Source organism: Tubulanus polymorphus, chromosome 1, assembly GCF_964204645.1.
Source record: "Tubulanus polymorphus chromosome 1, tnTubPoly1.2, whole genome shotgun sequence".
NCBI classification, from domain to species: Eukaryota; Metazoa; Nemertea; class Palaeonemertea; order Tubulaniformes; family Tubulanidae; genus Tubulanus; species Tubulanus polymorphus.
Window position 1 is genome coordinate 4,089,691 of NC_134025.1, and position 18,811 is coordinate 4,108,501.

General features: G+C 38.0%; 2 protein-coding genes across 6 annotated transcripts; one reads left to right on the forward strand and one right to left on the reverse strand.

Moving 5' to 3' along the window:
- The first annotated feature begins 1,990 nt into the window (after positions 1-1,990).
- On the forward strand, positions 1,991-7,211 carry LOC141899425 (uncharacterized). Of its 3 annotated transcripts, none has more exons than XM_074785739.1 (3): positions 1,991-2,067; positions 2,278-4,265; positions 6,296-7,211. In XM_074785739.1, exons 1-2 carry the CDS (start codon positions 2,020-2,022, stop codon positions 3,577-3,579), a joined length of 1,350 nt encoding a protein of 449 aa, XP_074641840.1. In that variant the 5' UTR covers positions 1,991-2,019; the 3' UTR covers positions 3,580-4,265; positions 6,296-7,211. The 3 variants fall into 3 exon arrangements, with proteins under 3 accessions (XP_074641840.1, XP_074641823.1, XP_074641832.1); XM_074785722.1 differs by having other exon boundaries at positions 2,002-2,076; XM_074785731.1 differs by having other exon boundaries at positions 2,002-2,076; positions 6,302-7,211.
- A 57-nt stretch (positions 7,212-7,268) lies between these two features.
- Positions 7,269-18,793, reverse strand: LOC141899410 (IgGFc-binding protein-like). 3 transcript variants are annotated; one of them, XM_074785692.1, is made up of 40 exons: positions 18,724-18,793; positions 18,269-18,556; positions 17,564-17,818; positions 17,168-17,320; positions 16,909-17,031; positions 16,708-16,833; positions 16,502-16,624; positions 16,240-16,359; positions 16,023-16,151; positions 15,690-15,946; positions 15,272-15,612; positions 14,925-15,196; positions 14,575-14,742; positions 14,365-14,472; positions 14,159-14,287; positions 13,927-14,049; positions 13,726-13,851; positions 13,520-13,642; positions 13,258-13,377; positions 13,039-13,167; positions 12,714-12,970; positions 12,286-12,626; positions 11,939-12,210; positions 11,589-11,756; positions 11,379-11,486; positions 11,173-11,301; positions 10,941-11,063; positions 10,740-10,865; positions 10,534-10,656; positions 10,272-10,391; positions 10,053-10,181; positions 9,728-9,984; positions 9,300-9,640; positions 8,953-9,224; positions 8,644-8,811; positions 8,451-8,558; positions 8,209-8,349; positions 7,962-8,123; positions 7,705-7,869; positions 7,269-7,623 (listed from the first exon to the last, which is right to left on the reverse strand). In XM_074785692.1, the coding sequence occupies exons 1-40, from the start codon at positions 18,788-18,790 to the stop codon at positions 7,619-7,621; spliced, it is 6,795 nt and encodes a 2,264-aa protein (XP_074641793.1). In that variant the 5' UTR covers positions 18,791-18,793; the 3' UTR covers positions 7,269-7,618. The 3 variants fall into 3 exon arrangements, with proteins under 3 accessions (XP_074641793.1, XP_074641810.1, XP_074641803.1); XM_074785709.1 differs by lacking the exon at positions 13,258-13,377; XM_074785702.1 differs by lacking the exon at positions 10,272-10,391.
- Positions 18,794-18,811: the final 18 nt, after the last annotated feature.

Below are 18,811 nucleotides of genomic sequence, written 5' to 3' on the forward strand. Positions count from 1 at the left end.
GATGGTTAAGCAAACAGTACTCGAGACAGTAGGAACTGCAATGAATATTTTGAATGTATCACGACGCAAGGCACATCGGCGTTCAATTATGTCGTACCGAAATACTAAATAAAAAAGAATCGTTCAAATTCAGTAAATCAGCTAGCCTCCACACAAATACCGCTCTACAAGTTTTTTTCAATATACATTACTTATTGGGGGGCGTTTACGAATTGCGATTCGAATCGATGATATTGTGACAGACGTTTCATACATATTTGGGATTATTGTCGAATATCATTAGTATCATCATCATTATGATAGAATAGACTCATTATGCACGAAGGGTCACGAGAATATCTAAATTGCCATCTATTGTCTCTATCTAATAAATGTAACCATTTCTATTTGAATGATATTGTGCGGAGATTTAGCAACGTGCATTAGAGAACAGATCTATTCTACATGAAGGGTCACGAGAATGCGCTTTCGAATGGTATGCGAGATTCGTTGCCCCTCGCATTGGGGGCCGGGTGTGCCCGACCAGAGTCCCTCGCTTGCAAGTGCTGGATCAGAACCCATCGCAGGTTAAATAAACCCTATATACCGCGTTGCGTACACTGTGTGGTCATGGTGTTGATCGGTGGCAAATATAATTAAGTCGTATAATGTCCAGTGCGCAGTACTGGTGGCATTTATTACCAGATATCATTGTATTGTGGCGTTTATAATCCACTGAGGAATTATTCATAAAACGTTATAATGCTGTTACGAAGGATTAGAATGTATACATACTGCTTTCAAACACTAACAGCAAATATTCGCGAACACTTCGCGTCTACACGATAAAAATACACTTGGTACATGTAACAGTTTTAGTGGTTCCTGGTGTCAAACAAATCCCAAACAACTAAATCGTTGTAGACCTGTACTAGACTAAGTCTATATGTCGAATAAACATAAATACCACGAAGGAAGGTAAGTCATATAAGCTAGATGATATGTTAACTCGTCAAGTAAATCAAATATTTCAAATTAGGCATATGCAGTGCATTTCAGATTGTGTGGCGATTGTGAGAAAATATACTCTCATTCACAGAACGTTGATGATTTCGATAAATGAAATAGTTTTGATAATCTACACACTGCAAAGATCTAGGATTATGAAGTTTTTATTATCATGTACATATAGAATTTTCCTATCGATACAGGATAGTACTGTAAGGGCCTCAGACCTCGTGTTACTTGGATCCGTAATTCAATTAGCTTCCGTTCTTTTCAGGAAGTTCTTTTTATTCGTTCAGTTTTTTTCAAAGACTCGTTAACGCAAACGAACCGCAATAAGTCGATATATAATCAGCAACTGTAGTCGTCGGAGCAGTAGGTTTCTGCTTCAGTAACGCTCGCGCGTAGGTTATTGCCGGTGGACTTCACAATCTTTTTTTTTATTACTGATTATTGTAGGGCTGTGATTTATTTGATTGGTTCGCTTTTGAATTCATGCATGGTCGTTTTGGGACATGATACAGATAATTCAGTTCGGCATACGTATTTGCATTTCCGAAATCTTTGTTTTCTCAAAATCAAGTTTTCAAACAAGAATTCAACTCGAACACTGTACAGAATCTCATCTGCCACCATGAAAATCCGTCGGTTCGTCAGGATAAGGCCAATAGAAATTCATCGGCACCGGGCTTAATACGAAACTTACAAATGAGTAAATGTTCCGGATGACAAAGAAACTCATTAATCAAAATTCGCCCACAGAATTAGAGTTCTCTTGCGAATTAAACATAAAAGCACAAGTGTTCGGATCTTGTTTATATACGGTCGGTACACTCTCAATTTCTCACAGTCGGTGTTATTGTGTCGTTAATTTATCTATTCATTTCTGGAACTTTTATCACTTTGTGGCTTTTATTGTACAAATAGTCGCCGTGTCAAGTGATATCAAATTGTCCTAAGGAATTCTAGAGTACTGATATAAAGTCACATTCACGTATATATTGCGCTGCGAGTAGACTTATTATCTCATACGAAATGGAAACGGTTAGTTTTTACAGGAAACCGTCCTCAAAGAATGACCAAGTACGTACGGTATGTGCGCAATGTCTTTGATACTTTAGTTCGTAGGAAAGTCAAATGGTCATATTGTTTCGTCGTCGAAAGTTCTATTTCGAGGAGACGGTTCATTTACTTGGTCGTCGATAGGGTTCATTTGCAGTTCAACGATTGTACACGGAAATGTATATTCGATTTTAATTTGTAACTGAACGAATATCATATTTATATTTCCAGTTGAAGATGGGGAATCTATACGAAGATGTCAGAGTGGAAGATATATATAATCTCGCCTCGATGGAAATTTCACATTTTCGAATGAAACACAAACAACGACAAGCGTTCACAACTCCTAGAATACGATCTGCTAGAGAAATACAGGACACGGAAATGAAACCGATGTACCAAAGTTATGAGATGTTAAAAGGAGATAATGAGAATGCAACTGAATGTAGCACTAGTCGATGTAGCACTGCTTGCTCAATTGTGCTACCGAAGAGCGTCACTTGGGATGATCGTTCAACTACTGCGACATCTAATGCACCTCGTGGATTTCGAATCAACGATGGATACCTAGAATCACCCAGATCTCAGCCAGATAATCATACGCAGGTAGCGGGACGAAGTATTCTGAAATCGCACGACAGTATGACGCTAATCCGAAGCCGATCGGCTCAATCGATGGGTGCTCAATGCATTAGGTCTGAAAGCAGAGTAGATCCCGACCTGAAAGATCAAGTTAATCCTATTTCGAGACAAATCTGCGACGTTCTCGGCCCGGTCGTCTGTCATATTTGCGGAAAAATCAAAACCAGAAGCCATTCCGTGGAAAGATGCGCGTCACAGTTTCCTAGTATTCATATATCTGAAGATCACTTCAAAAAAGCTCTACTTCTCAGCAAACATATGCCAGGTTTAACGACAAAACAGTTACAGGAGAAAGTTGCCCACGGCGAAGTGTCGTTAGGTCAATTGAAGAGCTGTTCTTCGAAACGAAAACCAAAACTAACAAATAATCGACCTAAGAAACAAAGGCGGTCTGTTGGACCTGACGGTACATCTTGGATGTTTTTCAGGGATATTCGAGATCTTGACCACAGGATATCATCAGGCGTGATGGATAAAATGGCAGAAGCGATGCCAGAAATGTTTGGGGAGTACGTTCAAAAAAGAAAAGATCGCATCAAAAAATCCTTGCAGCACCAAATCACCCCGCAGTATATGTCCGACGATGCGACACACATCAAGTCCAAATTTCCGTTGTATTATGAACCACCTATGCTGTCGATTGATGCTATTCGTGATCGAGCAAAACATGATTTCTTTGCCGATCAAAAAGGGAAGTACAAATTGCCCGAGCGACTACCGGAAAATATCATACCCCCCGAGGTAACAAAAGCTTTAGAGGATCTGTACGAACAGGTGAGACGCGATTCTGACGGTAACGATAAAACTATGGAGGATCTTGCAAAAAGACTGCGAGCCCTAACCACCAAGAGACAGCGGCCACCAATACAGTCACACGTCAAGAGTACGTGAAATATGTGAAAATGCATCACTTCTAACGTGTCACCAGTATTACTTTCACAAACTATACCAGATTCAAGACAACTGTGATAAGCGTTTGTTTATACAGAGGTATTATATCCTGATAATGTTAATGACAAAGAAAAATTCAGAGTGAATTAGGATCTGGATATTTTTGCTGCTAGAATCATGAGACTTTTCACATGATCCACTATTACTCTGTATTCACACATACTTCAATATTCAACTATGTATTTAAGTAAGACAATTAGAAATGATTCGAATTAATGCGTTAAACCAGTCAGTTAATATTGAATAATTTGAATAAAGATGGAACAGTGTAATGGCAAAGACATACGCATGCAATTTGATGTATATACATATATGTCACGATTTACTTTCCCGTGAGGGGGTAATATAGCTTTTTTATCCTCGAAATGCCCTTCGGTATATCACGTTTGACGATTGAATTGGCAAACAAGATGTCAATTCGTGGCTGTTTCATTCCCCCACCAGTACACATTCAGCGCGCGAGTGGAGATTCTGCAGGCGTCGCCGATTTACGTTTTGCGTCAACAACCATCGGTTGTATGTTTACGCGCAAAAATGACCATTTCTACCAACGCGTTGTAAATGAGAAGGCAAAACAAACTCCCATTGCCGCTAGGCAATCAGTGATAGCCAAGCAAAGAGAATAGGTAAGCCTTTTTAGTTTTCACTAAATTATCCATAATACTTAAAGTGTGCGTTGAAATCATCGTTTTATATATTTAGAATTTTTTGCTGCATTTTTTTAAAATATCTGGTTTAATTTTTTAGAAGTCGTTATTGGCGGCTTAGAAAACAATGTATATATAACTTAAGAGTTTTGAATTTATGATGAATATATTACTATTCTTATCAGAAAGTTCGTATTTTTGTGTAACTCTATTCTCAGAATACAGTGACAAAACGATACGTTTTTGTAAAGTCGAATGACTACGTACATTTGCAATCGGATTTGCTATTCCATTTTGTGCCGTAGGAGCAAACGACACATAGGCCACCAATTCCGGGGATATCACCAGCAACATTCGACCACAAAGGTGCAATTTATTTGTATAAATAGCCTTTATAACGAGCCGTTATACGGGGATTACACGAACAAGATGGAAATGAACCGGGGTTATTTACTGATACGAGTGTGTTAGCATCGTATTATCCGGTATTTAAAAACTTAAACTGGTATGTTAGAAATGTTTAACATGTATGTCTTTTTCCTCCGTTTCGGGTATTTCTTAATTTCGCGAAGAATTTAGATTTATAGTTTATTTCGCTTCTGGTCGATGGTGTTTTTTCACCTGTTCTATTCAGTGTATACCTTTTGTGTTGATTTTGACGAAAGCGAAAGATATGTAGACTTAAAGACATTGGTTTCAAATGACGAACTGCGAGAATGTAGAGATAAGATAAACGGGTTGGAAGCTCTCATATTATTGTTTACCTTTATAGTCCTTTAACCAAGGACTCAAAAAACGAATCTTTCGCCGTGTTTCACGTACTTTCGTTTTTAAAGTCCATGCTTTAACCAGAGACTGATGAACCTTGTGTGAATACGTGATCAAATATCGACTTGCGACGAGTTTTATCATACAGCTAGCTACTTATCCAAAATATAGGAAAAGGAAATTTAAGCTGAAGCTTTTTGCAATTTTTTCAATAAAAGGTCGCGGGTGTGCTTCTATCAAAACCATCCTAAATTTAGTTACAAAACCAGAACATTAAGATGCAGAATCAATCTCAATTCTGGATGTTATGTCTGATGTCGAAACCGTGGAAACCGCCCTAACTAATCTTCTTACCTGCATCTAATACTTAGCAATAGGTTACCATGGTGAAGTAGATATCCCTACGGATATTACTAAATGTTGGTAACGGATTTTTAACTCGAAATTTGATCTTTCCTTTCATCAGCTCATATATGCAGTTCAACAGGGGATAAGTTGGGCAAAATCTCTTCGGATCTGCTCGTTGCTAAGAAACCCTTTTCTAAGTTTTATTACAGTTGTGAACGAGAGATTCGTGCACACATGTTTTTGGATGGAATTGAATTTTTGATGATTGCTTAATTGATTTACGCTCGTATGCAAATGGAAGTACCCAGGAATATCGGCGGTAGCAGACTGACCGAGTTTGCATGCCCTACGGAGTATTTGTACAGATGAATAATTCGCAAGGGTGTAGTCTCATTCCAGACCATAAATCAGTCGAGTTTATCAACTCATCCGATCTGAATACAAGAACATCTTTACCTTTCTTTGATACAATACGATATTCAAATAAGAAAGTCTAAGGCAACTACACACAATGAGTTGCTGCTGATTTAATCATTTTTGATGTCAGACATAAAATTATTGATGAATAATTGTCTGGAGAATTTTTTAAAGACATAAAAAGCTAATGAATTATTTCATTCTTCTCAGCCACCCCTCTACGGCTACATCATTAATTTCAAGCGACAGACGTGATCTGGTTTACCCTTCTGTCAACCACTATAACACTAGCAATAAGCCTCGTTGGGTCCTTTTCTATTTGATCTAGGCTTTTCCTATGACACATTTCTTGACATGACAAATCGGTCGCCACACGTTTGCCCGATAATACAAACATTCAACGCGTAAAATGGCTTTTTGTGCCATTTCATCCTGAATGATTGCTAAGATTTGATGAATATTTTTTTCTTTCTTAGTTTCAGAGGAAATATGGCGACGTCAGATAGTAGTTATGATCATGTGCATAATTCTAGCGATATCATCCAGAACGACGATCACCCGGCTGTCGTCGCAGACGAGGAATACAACTACGATGACGACTGCGACGTTGAAGAGAAATCTGAGTACGGAGAGCCAATAAGTAGCGAAGAATACAGAGACAGGAAACGCAGACGAAATTTCAGAAAGCGAGCTATGTACATAGGTGCAACATTAGTTGTCATATCGGCTGGTATCGTAATATTGGACGGGATTTTGTACACGGACAGTGTGTTTATCGAATGGCCAATTGACTCATTTTGGCCGAGTATATTTTGTCTGTCAGCGGGAATTTCTACTATCATCGTTGCTTCCAAGTCGAGGCTCTGGGCTTACAGTACATCGTTGGTCGTTTGCACCGTTCAATGTTTAGCTGCAATTTTCTCAATCGTCGCTACGTCGATAGAACTTGACCAGGAAGTCGGAATCTACAGAGCGATGACCCAGAGCATGCAACACGATGATAACTACCACGTTAAACGCGGTCATTTGATCACAGATATTACAGTTCTGTCGTCTAAAATAATAGTTGTAGTTTTGTCGCTTTTGGGATGTGCCGTTCAAACAGCCATGTGCATTCCATATGTGTGTTGTAAACGTTCTGATGGAAAAAGTATCTCCTACGCACCAGTTACTCTACAAAACACGTCCAAAGCAAATGTGTAATCTGCGCTGTCGAGGAAATCATAATGACATTTTCTATCGATGCGATTCGAATTGACGAATGCCTCGCAAAAATGCCATGGCAAGAATCCAAGAAATTTTTGAGCTGGAACATCACGACATACCGAAAAAACTAATTATCTTCATGTTATATAGATTTATGACATTATCCGTTTTGATACCTCGGAAATGTAAATAGTCGTTTAAAATTTCAGTCGTTACAGTAAACGAATAATCTCGTTTAAAAGCTTTTTTTCAATGTTTCAATTCAAATTTAATCCTGAATCATTATGACACGATCAAATTAGTTCCTGCAACTATTGGAATCCATTGGGAAATGAAACCGGTTCGACTACATATTACTGATGGTCCATAAAGTTTGTTATCGTGTAATAGATGCAATTTATTATTCAGTTTGTAATCACCGCATGGAACACAGATCATTTGATGAAAACAGAAGCGGCATTTGATAATTCGCATCTCGATTACAAAATTAGACGAAAAATTTTCAGTCAGATAGCAGACACCATTAAGCTGTCAGTCCATATTTGGTACGGCATTTCTAACCAAACTGAGTTTCGCGGTGATTTTTTTTACCGCTAAGCTGAAAATAAATGTACGAAAGACGAAATCAAATATGGAAATAAATGCAAGGCATTATTTTAAAAAAACCGGAGATATTTACGTTCACAATATCCCCAGTATAAGTTTGTATCGAAATCAGTAACCGTTCCACACCACGTGCGACCTGTTATTCCTGCTATGCAATGGTCGTAACTTTTTCCTTGATAAATGAAAGGGAATGCACACGTCGCTAGCGGATCATTGCCACCATAAACCTTCAAGTGACCTGAAATGATCATTTACAATTTCCTTTAAAGTATTCTGACTATAGTTTCGATAGATTGACTGTACGATCATAGGTCTGGGATCTATACATACTGCTGCAATAGCCCCATTTGAAATCCTTGTCGTAATTTGGGGTAACTGCACACCAGGGTCTTTTGGCGTCCATAGGAATACATCGAGTTCTCGGTGTCCCCTTGTATATAAATGGAAATGTACACGGAGCACCTTTCGAATTCCCATTCTCTGTTTTATCACCTAATGAATTATACAGTATCATATTAGGAAAAGATGAGTTAACAGAATGAAACAGTAATTTTTGGTCCAGTGAACTTTTTTCTACCGTATTTGTAACAACCAACGTCTGGATGATACCCGTCATATTTGGTTTTATCGCATGTGCATTCGTAGGCAGAAGGATCCGTCTTAGAAATGACACACGTTGCTGTACCTTTACAAGGGTTTGGTCGACACACACCCTGAGCTAAAGAATTGATATAGAGAGTTTATTGAGATGATATGGAAAATAGTATTTAACTACTAAGAGTTATCATACTTCAATCAACTACAGAAAATTTAGATTACCATCATCACAGAAATCTCCGTGAAATCCGTCTCTACAAATACATTTCACTTTAGCGCCAACGGTTTGACAATTGCCTTGGTTTTTACATGGATTTGGTGTACACAAATCTACAACCGAATCGAATACAACGTATTAACGTTCATATATCATATGTTCAAGTTTTTTTTCTAAAGACGATAATTTGCTTCTTACCGCAGTCTGTTTTCTTGATACATTCCGTTCCTGCGAGAACATATCCATCATCACATTTACAACCAGCGACATTTCCGATTGGACACGAATTTATTTGCGATTGAGTGCAGGTTGGTTGACATGCTGACATACTGCCTTCAAAATGGCTATTCGGTGGACATTTCATCGCTGCGGAAAAAGATTGTACACTATTCTAGTTTTTCCACTCAAAGCAATATTTTCAATTCAATATTCGAAGCTAAGGTCTTATAATTATACTCGATAACTTCATGTGTCTCGGAAGATATGTTTTTTTATTTCTACACTTACGACATAAAGATGCTGATCGCCAGGCTTTGACAGGTAACTTTTTAGAGAGACATGTGTTTTCTAGAGTCTGCAAAGCCTCGCAGATGTATTGCACGTCACCACTGGAAGCGCAGGCGTCGAACACACAGTTGTCAAACATGGTTAAACTATCGATATCTTTATGCTTGATGCAATCTTTAAACGGACCGTGCACATCGTTGATGAAGCCACATTTATCTTTTCCTTTGTAAATATCTTTTACACACTCGAATGGCGGTATTGGCGTTGTACACCTGGTTGAGGGAAACAAATAGATAACATTAGATGAATTCCTACCATGTATTTAATTTTATGTCAGCTATACTCACTCCTTGAGTACGGCGTCAGGATCGGGTACCATGCAATTGCTTCCGACCTTATATTTTTGTTTTCGTGCCCTCGCGTTGTATATGTCACCGATATGATCACCTTGGCTACAGACAGTCCAATCGTCGGTACGATTCTGGTTACAATTCCCGCAAAGTCCGCCTAGTTTCCCGTTATACGCATTCGGACTGTGCATTTTGATATTGACGATGTTTCGAGTTTTAAAAGAGACTGTAAATCCGCATTTAGAACTCGTCACAAATACAGCGTTTCTAGTTTGAGTTCTGATTGAGAGATGGTCTGGTAAACCAGTTATAGGATGTGCTCGCAATTCACCATTTATCTTAGAGAAAAAAAGAACTTTCATTAGCTTTGATACAATGCAAATAGATTGGATAGGTTTGATATTATCCTTTCTCGATAAACTTACCCAAACTTTACTGTTGGCAGCGAGCCTGATGTTCAAACCATCAACTGTCACTTCGATGTACTTTGTTTCGGAAACCATAGGGTGTTTAGCTAGTCTCTGGTTTTTGCCGACGATGCGGAATTTACAGGAGCCATCGCTATTTCCGGGATAATCTACGAGTATGTATTTACATGGGCCTTGGAAATCGAACTTCAATCCATCAAAACTTGTGTAGTGCGGATCACCATGCATTGTACACGTACTAGAACACTGGGTAGCTAAAATACAAGGGTTAGTTATCTAATACCACAAGAGAATTATAGTCGGGGGTATAGCCTCTACTTACATATGCATCCTAATTCTTCGTCATATTCTTTGTCCTTTGGACAGACACATCTGAACGATGATTTTCCTGGATTTCGCTGACACGTGGCCTCTTGCCCTTTACATGGTTTAGCATCGCACGGATCTGGCACTATAAAATGGATTTTCTTCCATTTATAGATGATCTTTATTTATGATATATTTTAGGTTCTAACTGTTTGGGAGAGAACATCGGACTTACAGATACATCCCAATTTTTCATCATATTTGTGACTAGTAGATGTACATTGACATTTTCTTTCACCGTTATTTTCCGAACAAACAACATCTTTTCCAACGCAAGGTTTCAATTGACACTGATCTAGAAATATCAAGATCAAGTCCAATCCAAAACATATTGTTTCTGGATTATTTCAGTGTATTTCCTCGTGAAATATTGCGCATTTTTTAATGTTGTTCATATTTACTTCCTAGATCTAGAAATCAAACAAATGAACACTTACTGAGACACCCGCGTTTTGGATCATATACATGAAAAGAACTACACAGACACTTGTAACCACCACTTTCCTTCGGAAGACACGTCGAACCCTCCAAACAAGGGAAATTCATGCAGTCATTCCAGTCTGAAATATTTTTCAAAAATAATTTAAATGATGTAATTCATCAACTAATTGATCTATCAAATTCAAACTATTCAAGAACTTGCCTATGCAACCTTTCACTTTATCATAAATCTGATTGTCACGAGTGCATGAACATTTGAATTGTTTGCCAGTTGTTGGTTCGCAAATAGCATCACCTCCACAAGGATTATCCATACAAGGATGCCATTCTGAAAACACAAATACACACGCAGTTCAATATGATGAAACAATAATTTGTTAAGGAGTAATTTCAGATTTTTTACCGATACATCCTTTGTTGGGATCGTAAACCATTCCAGTAGCACAAGTACACTGATATTTTCCATCCGGTAGGGGATTGCATTTTGCACCAGACTTACAGGGTTTTGGGGTACAACCATTTTTTTCTGAAACACGATGTGAAACACGCATGACATATATTTATGAGAAAATATATTCTGCCTTATTGCTATCAGAACTTTCAAATGGAAATATCAACATGTGATAGATGCTTACGAACACAACCGATATTCTCCTCGTAGATCTCATTGTCACCCCCGCAGATACATTCACGTGTCTGTCCATCAGGCGAAGGCTCACAATCAGCATCACCAGCGCAAGGCTTCATGGCACATATATCATTATCTGGATGGTAAATACAGCGTCTAATGCAGTATATGATATGAAAAGTTTGAATAACATAATTAGTAAAATCGGATTACCTCTATCACAAAGATCTCCGTAAAATCCGTCTCTGCAAACACATTTAACTTTACCGCCAACGGTTTGACAATCGCCTTGGTTTTTACATGGGTTTGGTGTACACAAATCTACAACCGAATCGAATACGTTTTAAAATCAAAAACATATTTTCAAGTTTATTTTCTTAAAAAGATTGTCTACTATTGTTTGCTTCTTTATTTGCTTCTCACCGCAGTCTGTTTTCTTGATACATTCCGTGCCTGCGAGAACATATCCATCATCACATTTACAACCAGCGACATTTCCGATTGGACACGAATTTATTTGCGATTGAGTGCAGGTTGGTTGACATGCTGACATACTGCCTTCAAAATGGCTATTCGGTGGACATTTCATGGCTACAAAAAATGAAATTTCTTTCGTTTAAGATTTAAACTCAAAGCAATATTTCCAATTAAGTATTGAAAATTATAAGCGGAAAAAGAATTCATGTCAAAGATATTACTTCATGCATCAATCGTGGAAGATGTCCGATAACTAAATGTGTATTGGAAGATATACTATTTATTTCTACACTTACGACATAAAGATGCTGATCGCCAGGGTTTGACAGGTAACTTTTTAGAGAGACATGTGTTTTCTAGAGTCTGCAAAGCCTCGCAGATGTATTGCACGTCACCAATGGAAGCGCAGGCGTCGAACACACAGTTGTCAAACATGGTTAAACTATCGATATCTTTATGCTTGATGCAATCTTTAAACGGACCGTGCACATCGTTGATGAAGCCACATTTATCTTTTCCTTTGTAAATATCTTTTACACACTCGAATGGAGGTATTGGCGTTGTACACCTGGTTGAGGGAAACAAATAGATAAAATTAGATGAATTCTTACCATATATTTAATTTTATGTCAGCTATACTCACTCCTTGAGTACGGCGTCAGGATCGGGTACCATGCAATTGCTTCCGACCTTATATTTTTGTTTTCGTGCCCTCGCGTTGTATATGTCACCGATATGATCACCTTGGCTACAGACAGTCCAATCGTCGGTACGATTCTTGTTACAATTCCCGCAAAGTCCGCCTAGTTTCCCGTTATACGCATTCGGACTGTGCATTTTGATATTGACGATGTTTCGAGTTTTAAAAGAGACTGTAAATCCGCATTTAGAACTCGTCACAAATACAGCGTTTCTAGTTTGAGTTCTGATTGAGAGATGGTCTGGTAAACCAGTTATAGGATGTGCTCGCAATTCACCATTTATCTTAGAGAAAAAAAGAACTTTCATTAGCTTTGATACAATGCAAATAGATTGGATAGGTTTGATATTATCCTTTCTCGATAAACTTACCCAAACTTTACTGTTGGCAGCGAGCCTGATGTTCAAACCATCAACTGTCACTTCGATGTACTTTGTTTCGGAAACCATAGGGTGTTTAGCTAGTCTCTGGTTTTTGCCGACGATGCGGAATTTACAGGAGCCATCGCTATTTCCGGGATAATCTACGAGTATGTATTTACATGGGCCTTGGAAATCGAACTTCAATCCATCAAAACTTGTGTAGTGCGGATCACCATGCATTGTACACGTACTAGAACACTGGGTAGCTAAAATACAAGGGTTAGTTATCTAATACCACAAGAGAATTATAGTCGGGGGTATAGCCTCTACTTACATATGCATCCTAATTCTTCGTCATATTCTTTGTCCTTTGGACAGACACATCTGAACGATGATTTTCCTGGATTTCGCTGACACGTGGCCTCTTGCCCTTTACATGGTTTAGCATCGCACGGATCTGGCACTATAAAATGGATTTTCTTCCATTTATAGATGATCTTTATTTATGATATATTTTAGGTTCTAACTGTTTGGGAGAGAACATCGGACTTACAGATACATCCCAATTTTTCATCATATTTGTGACTAGTAGATGTACATTGACATTTTCTTTCACCGTTATTTTCCGAACAAACAACATCTTTTCCAACGCAAGGTTTCAATTGACACTGATCTAGAAATATCAAGATCAAGTCCAATCCAAAACATATTGTTTCTGGATTATTTCAGTGTATTTCCTCGTGAAATATTGCGCATTTTTTAATGTTGTTCATATTTACTTCCTAGATCTAGAAATCAAACAAATGAACACTTACTGAGACACCCGCGTTTTGGATCATATACATGAAAAGAACTACACAGACACTTGTAACCACCACTTTCCTTCGGAAGACACGTCGAACCCTCCAAACAAGGGAAATTCATGCAGTCATTCCAGTCTGAAATATTTTTCAAAAATAATTTAAATGATGTAATTCATCAACTAATTGATCTATCAAATTCAAACTATTCAAGAACTTGCCTATGCAACCTTTCACTTTATCATAAATCTGATTGTCACGAGTGCATGAACATTTGAATTGTTTGCCAGTTGTTGGTTCGCAAATAGCATCACCTCCACAAGGATTATCCATACAAGGATGCCATTCTGAAAACACAAATACACACGCAGTTCAATATGATGAAACAATAATTTGTTAAGGAGTAATTTCAGATTTTTTACCGATACATCCTTTGTTGGGATCGTAAACCATTCCAGTAGCACAAGTACACTGATATTTTCCATCCGGTAGGGGATTGCATTTTGCACCAGACTTACAGGGTTTTGGGGTACAACCATTTTTTTCTGAAACACGATGTGAAACACGCATGACATATATTTATGAGAAAATATATTCTGCCTTATTGCTATCAGAACTTTCAAATGGAAATATCAACATGTGATAGATGCTTACGAACACAACCGATATTCTCCTCGTAGATCTCATTGTCACCCCCGCAGATACATTCACGTGTCTGTCCATCAGGCGAAGGCTCACAATCAGCATCACCAGCGCAAGGCTTCATGGCACATATATCATTATCTGGATGGTAAATACAGCGTCTAATGCAGTATATGATATGAAAAGTTTGAATAACATAATTAGTAAAATCGGATTACCTCTATCACAAAGATCTCCGTAAAATCCGTCTCTGCAAACACATTTAACTTTACCGCCAACGGTTTGACAATCGCCTTGGTTTTTACATGGGTTTGGTGTACACAAATCTACAACCGAATCGAATACGTTTTAAAATCAAAAACATATTTTCAAGTTTATTTTCTTAAAAAGATTGTCTACTATTGTTTGCTTCTTTATTTGCTTCTCACCGCAGTCTGTTTTCTTGATACATTCCGTGCCTGCGAGAACATATCCATCATCACATTTACAACCAGCGACATTTCCGATTGGACACGAATTTATTTGCGATTGAGTGCAGGTTGGTTGACATGCTGACATACTGCCTTCAAAATGGCTATTCGGTGGACATTTCATGGCTACAAAAAATGAAATTTCTTTCGTTTAAGATTTAAACTCAAAGCAATATTTCCAATTAAGTATTGAAAATTATAAGCGGAAAAAGAATTCATGTCAAAGATATTACTTCATGCATCAATCGTGGAAGATGTCCGATAACTAAATGTGTATTGGAAGATATACTATTTATTTCTACACTTACGACATAAAGATGCTGATCGCCAGGGTTTGACAGGTAACTTTTTAGAGAGACATGTGTTTTCTAGAGTCTGCAAAGCCTCGCAGATGTATTGCACGTCACCAATGGAAGCGCAGGCGTCGAACACACAGTTGTCAAACATGGTTAAACTATCGATATCTTTATGCTTGATGCAATCTTTAAACGGACCGTGCACATCGTTGATGAAGCCACATTTATCTTTTCCTTTGTAAATATCTTTTACACACTCGAATGGAGGTATTGGCGTTGTACACCTGGTTGAGGGAAACAAATAGATAAAATTAGATGAATTCTTACCATATATTTAATTTTATGTCAGCTATACTCACTCCTTGAGTACGGCGTCAGGATCGGGTACCATGCAATTGCTTCCGACCTTATATTTTTGTTTTCGTGCCCTCGCGTTGTATATGTCACCGATATGATCACCTTGGCTACAGACAGTCCAATCGTCGGTACGATTCTTGTTACAATTCCCGCAAAGTCCGCCTAGTTTCCCGTTATACGCATTCGGACTGTGCATTTTGATATTGACGATGTTTCGAGTTTTAAAAGAGACTGTAAATCCGCATTTAGAACTCGTCACAAATACAGCGTTTCTAGTTTGAGTTCTGATTGAGAGATGGTCTGGTAAACCAGTTACAGGGTGCGCTCGCAATTCACCATTTATCTTCGAGAAAAATGAACTTTCATTAGCTTCGATACAATGCAAATAGATTGGATAGGTTTGATTTTATTCTTTCTTACCCAAACATTACTGTTGGCAGCGAGCCTGATGATCAAACCATCAACTGTCACTTCGATGTACTTTGTTTCAGAAACTTTTGGGTTTCTAGGTAGTCTCTGGTTTTTGCCGACGATACGGAATTTACAGGAGCCATCGCTATTTCCGGGATAATCTACGAGTATGTATTTACATGGGCCTTGGAAATCGAACTTCAATCCATCAAAACTTGTGTAGTGCGGATCACCATGCATTGTACACGTACTAGAACACTGAGTAGCTAAAATTCAGATTATTCATTACACAAGACAATCTTATTCTAATAGATAACAGGAGTATGTACAGACTTAACTTACTTATACATCCTAATTCCTCGTCATATTCTTTACCCTTTGGACAGACACATCTGAACGATGATTTTCCTGGATTTCGCTGACACGTGGCCTCTTTCCCCTTACACGGATTAGCATCGCACGGATCTGGCACTATAAAATGGATTTTCTTCCATTTCTAGATCATTTTATATAATCAATTTTCAGATTCTAACTGTTTGGGAGAGAACATCGGACTTACAGATACATCCCAATTTTTCATCATATTTGTGACTAGTAGATGTACATTGACATTTTCTTTCGCCGTTATTTTCCGAACAAATAACATCTTTTCCAACGCAAGGTTTCAATTGACACTGATCTAGAAATATCAAGATCAAGTCCAAATCAAAACATATTGTTTCTGGATTATTTCAGTGTATTCCCTTGTGAAATATTGCGCATTTCTTAATGTTGTACATATTTACTTCCTAGATCTAGAAATCAAACAAATGAACACTTACTGAGACACCCGCGTTTTGGATCATATACATGAAAAGAACTACACAGACACTTGTAGCCACCACCTTCGTTCGGAAGACACGTCGAACCCTCCAAACAAGGGAAATTCATGCAGTCATTCCAGTCTGAAATATATTTTAAAAATAATTTGAATAATGTAATTTATCAACTTATTGATCTATCAAGTTCAAACTATTCAAGAACTTGCCTATGCAACCTTTCACTTTATCATAAATCTGATTGTCACGAGTGCACGAACATTTGAATTGTTTGCCAGTTGTTGGTTCGCAAATAGCATCACCTCCACATGGATTATCCATACAAGGATGCCATTCTGAAAACACAAATACACACGCAGTTCAATTTGATGAAACAATAATTTGTTAAGGAGTAATCTCAGATTTTTTACCGATACATCCTTTGTTGGGATCGTAAACCATTCCAGTAGCACAAGTACACTGGTAATTTCCATCCGGTAGGGGATTGCATTTTGCACCAGATTTACACGGTTTGGGGGTACAACTATTTTTTTCTAAAAATAAACGATGGATTCAACATAATAAATCTGTAGGTAACATTTTGAACGGTATATTTTGTGAAGCTATTTTGCCCGAAATTTAATCCAAGGAGCCCTGAGGTTCATTATTATCAGACCTTAGAATACTTACGAACACAACCGACATTCTCTTCATAGACTTTATCATCGTCCTCACAGATACATTCACGTGACTGTCCATCAGGTAAAGGCTCACAATCAGCATCACCAGCGCATGGCTTCATGGCACATACGTCATAATCATCATCATCATTATCATCACCATCTGGATTACAAATAAACAATCATCTTATTATACACAGTTCGTAGGGACTTTATCGGAGAGACAAGATAAACAAAAAAGCACAACAGGAAGGTCTGATACCATAAGTTAAAGATACAACACAAATAGATGCGATAGCAAGGGTTAGTAAATTTTATGTTAGGTGAAATTGATATGCCGAAAAACATTAGGTTAACTCGGATCCCAAATTTAGATGAGAGTATAAATGTCGGAAAATTGATCTACCTGGATTCCTTTCAGCCGCATAACAGTAAGTTGTCGAGACATGATGTTGCAACGCATCTAGCGGGCACAGTTTGTCCTTAAACGTGTAACACCACCCACTAACGTGATTTACACCGACACAAGGAGGGTGAGTCTCACAATATTTTAGGCAATTATTAACCGCAGTACCACTGGCATCAACCGGTACCTCAGCCCGTAGGGTACCATAGGTGTTGTAGAAGGGACAATAAGTATCCCGCTTACATACGAAATCATCTACAGAAATAAATCTAAGCATGGTTCTTAATGTTTCAAGATTATTTTACTCATCTTAATGACTTTTTTCGAAATTACCTTTCTCAAAGGAGTCACCAATTACCCCGACCACAAGTAAAAACAATAGAAACATGTCTATCGTTTCCACAAAAAGCTGAAGCCACTTGATAGTGATGCGAACTGATTATATTTACTAGTTCATTATTGGGTTAGGATGATTTTATGCGTATTGCATTGGAAACAATACAGGTGGTGTTTGATACGTAGACAACCACCTGATAAGCTGATAAAATAAAAAGTCGTATTTGTCTTCGAATGCAAATGATTGGTCAATACGAACACGTCAGTCATTTCCATTGAACAAACGATATCATTTTTAATAAAAGATTGCTCAGAAGCAAACTGGTCGTATTTCAAATAAACTTTAATGAAAAATGCGATCAATCTTACCTTTTGAACCTCCGCCAGTTGCTCTGTCAAGTGATGAACTGATGCAATACGTCGAGTGCGGACTTTCGTGTAGAAGACTCTCCGGACATATCTCCTCTTTAAAGGCGTAACACCAGCCGGACATGGCGTGGAAATTGACAGCTACGCAAGGTGTATTGTCCTGGCAATACTCGATGCATTTTCCCACTGAATTTCCTTTAGGTAATTTTATTCGATTGGATAGAATACTGTCGAACACCGAACATGTGGTTTTTGGTTGGCAGAAGAATCCATCGTCTTTATCCTCAGCTTAAAAAGACATGAATATTTTTGATAACGATGCCATTTTGTTGAAAGTCGTGTATTCATCTGTCAAGAGCGTTGACTTTCTCCATGCAGAATTCAATTTTCTGTTTGTCAGACACAAATATTATCAGTTGTGACATATTTCATCGGAGTAAATATTGCCAACGTACCCGTTGATGTAATCGATTGAAGAAATAAAACAAAAGAAGCGAGGATGAAGATGGCTGATCTCCACATTATTGACTCCAAATGTATTAT